Source organism: Bufo bufo, unplaced genomic scaffold, assembly GCF_905171765.1.
Source record: "Bufo bufo unplaced genomic scaffold, aBufBuf1.1, whole genome shotgun sequence".
NCBI lineage: Eukaryota > Metazoa > Chordata > Amphibia > Anura > Bufonidae > Bufo > Bufo bufo.
Genome location: NW_024400671.1, coordinates 9,046 through 16,824, shown reverse-complemented (window position 1 = coordinate 16,824; position 7,779 = coordinate 9,046). Strand labels below are relative to the sequence as shown.

The following is a 7,779-nucleotide window of genomic DNA, read 5'->3' as shown; positions in this document are numbered from 1 at the left end:
AGATCCACAGTGGGGCACAGGTATACAGTAAGGAAGGCATAACACTATCGTGCCTACACTTTAAAATCTGCTATAGATAGACTATTGTAAGAAGAACATATTTATCTCTTGTGGTGAAAAAATATTTAATTACTATTTTAAATTACCGTTTGATCTCATATCCTAATAAAACATTTTGGGAATTTTCATTATCGTAACCTTTTTCATTATTTCCTTTCAGCTCTGCGGAAATGTCAGGACATCACGATGGGAGTTCTTCTGATGTTGAGCTTGTCAATAGACTTAGAGAGACTGGCTTGGATCCTGAGTATTGGCTCGGTGTGCTTGAAGAAAACCTGGGCATTAACAATATACAATCAATAAAATGCATTCAGCCTGAAGACTGCTCGCTACTAGAGGAGAAGACCCGTTACCAATGGGAAAAAAGAGCTTTACGTCAACTATGCAATGTGCCAGATAGCAGTACAAATGTTAAGGAAATGCAAGAGAAGCGACGTCAGGTAATGAAAGAAAAGAACGAACAAGCATTAAAGGTAATAACTGAGCTAAAAACATTAAGATCTGAAGGAAAAGATCGACATGATGAAATGGTCAAGCAGAGGGAAGAAGAAATTCGTAAAGCCCTAGAAATACCTTCTGATTGTTCAGCACCACCGGAAAAGTCTATAGTGGATCTTATAGATTACTATGAAAAACAGATTAAGTTCATGGGAGAATCATTTAAAAAATCTGACAATATAAAAGATGAAGACCTCCTTAGATATGCTTCTGGGGGTTTGGCACTTGAAGGAATTTTCCAAACAAAAAACATTAATGATGTGTTTCAGAAACGTGAACCACTGCTATGTATTCCAGAGGGTTTCCAACTTCTTGGACCAGAGCAAAGTCCAGTTTTTCAACAAAAGGAATTTACATCCCAAATAGAGGAGTCCAGTTTTAAGAAAACTGTTGAAAAAGTAGGTTTAAGTTTAAGTAGCTCAGTTAATTTTAGTTTCATGGGATTCGGTCTAAAAATCGGTACAGATTATAGCAAAGATTCAGAATCTGATAAAACCAGTAAACAGTCTAGTCAACAACAATATGTCTGTACAACAAGATACAATTACATCCCACTAGCATCCTGCTACTTCACTAAGGACCAGATGAAACTCTCGCAGAGTGCACTAAATGCATTAAAAGACATTGAACCACTAATTGCCATAGATTCAGGTAAACAAGGCATAAGAATGAAATGTACAGATTTTTTCCAGAGGTTTGGCTCTCATGCTAACCTAGGCCCTGTACACTTTGGGGGAATATACTGGTGGAAAGCTTCCATGGAAAGCATTACATCTAATCAGATGCAAGAAGCTAAAAGAATGACATCAGAGGCACTAAACTTCTATGTTGGTGCTAGTTATGCTGGAAGTGGAGGAGATTTTGACTTAACAAAAACAAATACATATGGTTCCATTGACCAATCAACAATCTCCAAATTTCAGAAAGATATTCAGTTCTTCTCCACCAAAACAGGGGGTCCTTCAGAAGTTGATTCTCTCTTTCATTGGAGATCAGGTCTTATAGCAAGTAACAAGACATGGAGTGTCATAGATCGTGGATTTCAGCTCATGCCTGTTTGGGAAATTATTGTGAGTAATCACAGGGATCAGTTCACAGATGCCATGAAACTTGCTTCATGTTTAAATGATTCTTACACATCATCAACTGGTCTGACTTCAAAAACAATGGTTGGAGAAGATTTACTGACTGCTTTAGAAAAAACTAAGATATTCTTGCAAGAAATGCAATCTTGGAAAGCTGAGGATTCTGAGGAACATCTGAAAACATTAAGTGACTTTAAACAAACACTGAATGAAACCACAAGAAGTTACAGCGCTTGGGTGAATTTGTGCCTGTCAGATAAAGGTCTTCAAGAATTTTTGCTTAGCATCGTTAAGAAATATCAAGAAAGTAAGGAGAAAGATGTCTATCGCATAAAAATTTCACTGCAAGAACTACTTGAGCCACATATTTATTCAGTCGATAGTTTTTCTGATGCTTCATTTATTATGAGGTGGATTTATAATTCAGAGAAGAATGAACTTGATCAGATCCATCTTTCTGAATTTAAGGAGCTCCTTGATGTTTTGCAGAAATCAAAAGAAAATCTTTCTCAGATAACACTTTCTCTGTCATCATCTACAGAAGAACAATTCCAAGCTAAGATAAAAGCTACCCAGCATATCGGTTGCTCACTTTATTCGTTTTTAAAAACTATGAGGAAGACAAAACAAAAAGATTCTGAATTACTGGTGCTCCTCATTGCAAATAACTCTGGATACTGTATAAAAAATCTCTACTTTCGTAACATTCTAGGACGGAATGATATAGATATCTTGCAAAACAACATAGAAGAAGTCCATAAAGAATATGCAAACCTGAAAGGTCAATGTGCTGAACGGGCACAAGCTTTTCTCCTGTACACAGGGTTAAAATTTGCTGGTGTTTACAAAGAAATGACTGCTCAACAGAAAGCAGACCGATTGAATTTCATGAAAAGTCATCTAGAAGGTGATATCTTATCTAATGTTAACAAAATCATTCATCAGCGTTCTGAATGTTATGATTGGAGCAAAATGGAAGATAATCTAAGAGAATTTGCCTATGGAATTGTATTAAGAAAGGAGTTTAGCTCAGATGAAATTGCTAAAGAGCTGGAAAATATCTGTCAGGATGAAATTAGACTTAATAACACTGATGAACAAATTGACAGCAGCAACATGGACAAAGATTTTTTGCAATTGTTAAAGAGGCTTGACCTTGTAAAATATTATCCACAAAAAATGAAAACGGCTGATTTTCATAAGATATGTAGATCTTCTATGTCTGAAACACTGACTTTAGGAGAACATCAACTTTCCTTCCATTATCTACAAAAGTTGCTCATGTTGGACTATCGTGCTAGATATACACAGTACAAAAGTGCTAATGATCTCGCTCAAAAGAATATAGTGACCATAAATGATAAAGTTGATAAAAATGACATATCGGAAGATTTCTTAGATGATTTCCTTGATGACAGCAATGAGGAATTTGAAAACCAAAGTGCAAACCAAGAGCAACCTATTCACCCTATGGATATGCAGATGGCAATTTTTCATTGTGCTAATGACTTTATGAGGCAGTATATTTACACAAAACTCTCACTTTGTCAGTTTGCTGTACCGCTGTTGGTAAGAAATCCCAGCACAAAGCTCATTGAGTTTCCTCTTTGGTCTTTTCAAGAAGTTAAAAAGAAATGGAAAGCAAAAAGTGGCGCGAACAGGGATGAAACATCCAGCAACGAATGTGTTACTGAAGCTGAAACTCCTATTGTATCTTTCATTCGCTTTGGTCCATCAGCTTCTTCTAAGTCACAAATAATCAACTGGCTGATCAGTAAACAAAGACATGACATCTTCTATCACCGCCATTGCAAGGGAAGCACGAAGAACTCTTTGCTAATGAATGGCATTACAGAAATTGCTTGGTATTGCCCAGGTGGGAAGGATGATGATGCATTTGATGACTGCATTGCCTTTACCAATCTACATGGTGATGCTAGAGACCATGACAAACAAGTACAATTTTTAGAGCAGATTTCCTCAGTCATTTTAGTTTTGTTCAATGATAGAGATGCAAGGGAAGGACATGGTAAAATAGTTCTGCAGCGATTAGTGAGATCTCCCACACCATTAATCTGTCTTATTGCAGACAAGGAATGTCCTCCACCAAAACCTGGTACTAAATTAAAAATAGGGTTAAGAGACAGAAATGAAGCAGATATGGTAGACAGAGTAGCTACTACAATACAATCATTATTGGCCAGTTCAAATCAAAGACACTCTCTTAACAAATGTGCAAGCATTGCCAGAAGTCATGGATTTATAGTGGATGTGGACAAAGAGCAGTGCAAGCAAGGAAGAGATCACGCAGAGGTTCTACTGTCCCTACTAAAAGAAAAAAAGCTCTCAGCTATAAAGGAGGCATTTCTGCCATTGCAAGGTGATCTGTGGCATATGTGGTGCACAAAGGATAAGGAACTCACTAGGCTCAAGGGAAAAAATAATTTGAGCATTGAGCAACAGCGGAGTGACATTGAGTCTCAAAAACAAGCGCTAAGAAACAGTCAAATACAAAAAGCTTTTCCTTTAAATGACTTTATGAGATCTCTCCTAAATATTCTACACTCAAATGCTCAGGGCTCAAAATTATATTTTCTTCAGTGGTTTAAAATGTTTTTGGATGATTTGTCTTCAGAAACATTATCAACTCTCTATCATGAATATCATAATGTTTGGTCAGATTTAAAAGTGGAAAAGCAAAAGGGCAAAAATAAGCGTGTAATACAAAAAATTGAAAACAACCTGGAACAACTATCAACCAAGATCAACATCTCAACATTTGGGCTTGAACATATTCTCAGAGAACTGGCACAAATTTATGAAGCATTAGAAACATTCCCTGAAAAAGATAAAAGCTTTTTCACTTTGCCTAAAATTGCAGCACATCTTATGGTTTCAGGGTATCCATTAGAGCTTATGGATGGCGATGCTGCACATGTACCATTGAAGTGGATAGGAGCTGTTCTGGATGAATTGATAGGACTGTTAGGAGATAAAAAGCTGTATGTCCTTTCTGTACTAGGTATTCAGAGTACAGGTAAATCCACTTTACTCAATGCTATGTTTGGCCTCCAGTTTGCAGTGAGTGCTGGTAGATGTACTCGAGGAGCGTTTATGCAACTTATTAAGGTTGATGAAGAACTTAAACAAGAACTAAAATTTGAATGTGCTTGTTGTAGACACCGAAGGTTTAAGAGCTGTAGAACTATCAAAGAATAATTCAGTGAACCATGATAATGAATTGGCTACATTTGTAATTGGCCTGGGTAACATCACTGTAATTAATATTTTTGGTGAAAATCCTTCCGAAATGCAAGACATTCTACAGATTGCTGTTCAAGCATTTCTCAGAATGAAACAAGTGAACTTAAGACCAAGCTGTTTATTTGTTCATCAAAATGTTGGTGAGATCACAGCCAAAGAAAAAAACATGGAGGGAAGAAGAAGATTGCAAGAGAAACTGGATGAAATGACATTGTGTGCAGCGCAGCAGGAGCAGTGTGATGTCACTTGTTTCAATGATGTCATTCAGTTTGATGTCAACACTCATATTCACTATTTTGCCCATTTGTGGGAAGGTGACCCACCTATGGCCCCTCCAAATCCAAGTTACAGTGAAAATGTCCAAGAGTTAAAGAAGATCATACTCCAGTCAGGGAAACAGGAAGAACATGCAAATATTTTGAGCATTTCAATGTTTAAATCACGTGTTAATGATCTATGGAGTGCGCTGCTTAACGAAAACTTTGTTTTTAGTTTTAAGAATTCTCTTGAAATTGCTGCTTATAGCAAACTGGAAACTAAATACAGTCAATTGGCATGGTCTTTAAGAGAGCACATGCTGACGCTTCAAAGCAAAATCAACAACCAAATTCACAATAATGTGATAAAATCTGTAAATGTGGCTTCTCTAACCAAGGAATTTGAACCGAAATACAAAACGATTCAGGAAGAGCTGAATACATTTTTTACAGAAGAAAAAGATAGTGAAATGTTAGTGCAATGGAGAGCAAATACAGAAAATAGACTCTCTACTCTTAAAAGTGATATCATAGAAGAGATGAAGAAAAAAGCTGATGAACTATTGACAGCAAAAAATAATAGTGCAAAAATGAACATTTTTAAGGAAAAATATGAAGATGAAATGTTTGAGAAAAGCAAAAACCTGGCCTTGACTTTGAAAGGAAGAAACCTTAATGATGAGGAATTGCAGGAAAAATTTAATGACATGTGGAATGACTTGATTACTGAAGTAACTAACACAATAAACATGCCTGAGCGTCCTGAGATCCACCTAGACTTAGAAAATGTTTTCCTAGAACGCTTCAAAACAGAAACCAATCTTGTTGATACAATTCGTGATTCTTATAATTGGAAGGATTTTCTTGCAGTGTTCTCCAAGTATATTGAGGGTAAACGAGGATTTTTTTCAAAGGTGTTTTCCTCTGGAACACTCAGCCATGATGATCAAGACAAGATAAAAACATACAACATATATTCTAAAGAAGCGAGTTAATGAATATATTGAAAAAAAAGAGCAAGAGATAATGGATTATCAGTGTATCTATTTTCATGAAATTTTGAATACGATTAACAAGGAAATATACACCATGCTGGATAAAAAGTTTAAATTTTTGACAGAATATAAGCTGTATGTATCACTGTTCTTGTCTCAAATTGCCGCCAGAAGATTTATCCGCATTTCAGATGCTTTTAGAGAAGCTAACAATCCTCTTGTTTACTTGGAAGGTAAAAAGGATCAATTCTGGCAGAGTTTTAAAATCTCCTGCAAAGAAAAAGAAACTGCTTCACTAGCTGATTATTGTGTAATACATTAAAAGGGTCCATCCAACAAGAAGTGACAGAAAAGGCTGCACTTGAGTTAGCTGGGGACATGAAAAGCAATGATCCTTCTTTAAATGGGAACAGATCAAAACTAGACTACTGTTTACTTAAGTCACTGGCAGAAAAGGAACGTTTCCAGGATTACATTAACTACATCAAAGATCCGAAATCAGCAGTTCAGGCCTTTATCAAAGAACGTGTTCACGTGATTTGTAAAAGACAAAGATTTCAGAGATTTTCAACATTAAAGTGGATTTTTTAGACACTTGTATCAAAAGCTATCGATAAGTCAACTGCGGAGGTTACAGACAAGCGTGGAAATGTTAAATCATGGCTGGAAAGTTTCTGCCAAAAGCTTCAGAATGAAATGAAGCTGTCCTCAAATGACTTGAAAAGTATTCAATATCAGAACATAACTGATATAGGTTTCCTTAAGGAGGCAATGACAAAGGCTTTACAGATAGTAGTGAAAAACCTTAAAGATGAGTTATCTGCATGTGATCTACAAACCCTTAAACAAAAGACCTTCACCATTTTATTTGACCAGTTTCCCGGATGCTGGAAAAAGTGTCCATTTTGTCACGCTATTTGCACACATACTACAAGTACACATGATGGATGTCACAGTATGAAGTACCATCGTCCAAGTGGTTTAAGAGGTGAGAAGTGGCATCTTACCAACCATTTTGCCACGGATATCTGCACTACTGTAGTATCAAGTAATATATGGTACATAGAAGATGACAATGAAAGTATACGTTTTCCCTACAAAAACTATAAAACTGCAGGACCCCCTTACAGTGAGTGGTCTATTACTCCTGACAACTCTGCCTTATCCTACTGGAAATGGGTGACCTGCCGTTTTGAATCTGATTTTGAGAAATATTATAATTTAAAATTTCAAGGGAGAGGTGAGATTCCTTCACAGTGGAGAAATATAACCAAGCAGGATGCCATTAGAGAGATAGAAAACATGATGTAGTAAACTAAAACAATAACTCAAGTTGTCTTCTTAAGATGACTTTTTGCATTTAGTCTCCAAATAGACAGATTATAGTGTGAAACCGCCACGGCAATATAATTATAATATGATATTGTAATTACTAGTATTTTTTTTAAGTAAAATGATGTGTAACAGGTAATATGGGTTAAGCATATTGGCAATGATACCAACAATGGATGAAATGTATAAACAGCTCAAATCTTAGGCTACTTTCACACTAGCGTTTCTATTTTCCGGTATTGAGATCCGTCATAGGGTTTCAATACCGGAAAAATGCTTCAGTTTTGT

General features: G+C 36.2%; 1 protein-coding gene across 1 annotated transcript; it reads left to right on the top strand.

The window, feature by feature from the left end:
- Positions 1–203: 203 nt before the first annotated feature.
- LOC120984434 (interferon-induced very large GTPase 1-like) lies at positions 204–7,511 on the top strand. The gene is given in 4 exon segments (XM_040413357.1): positions 204–4,807; positions 4,809–6,123; positions 6,125–6,461; positions 6,464–7,511. Coding segments are annotated over 4 exon segments (7,236 nt in total). The 5' UTR covers positions 204–230; the 3' UTR covers positions 7,471–7,511.
- Positions 7,512–7,779: the final 268 nt, after the last annotated feature.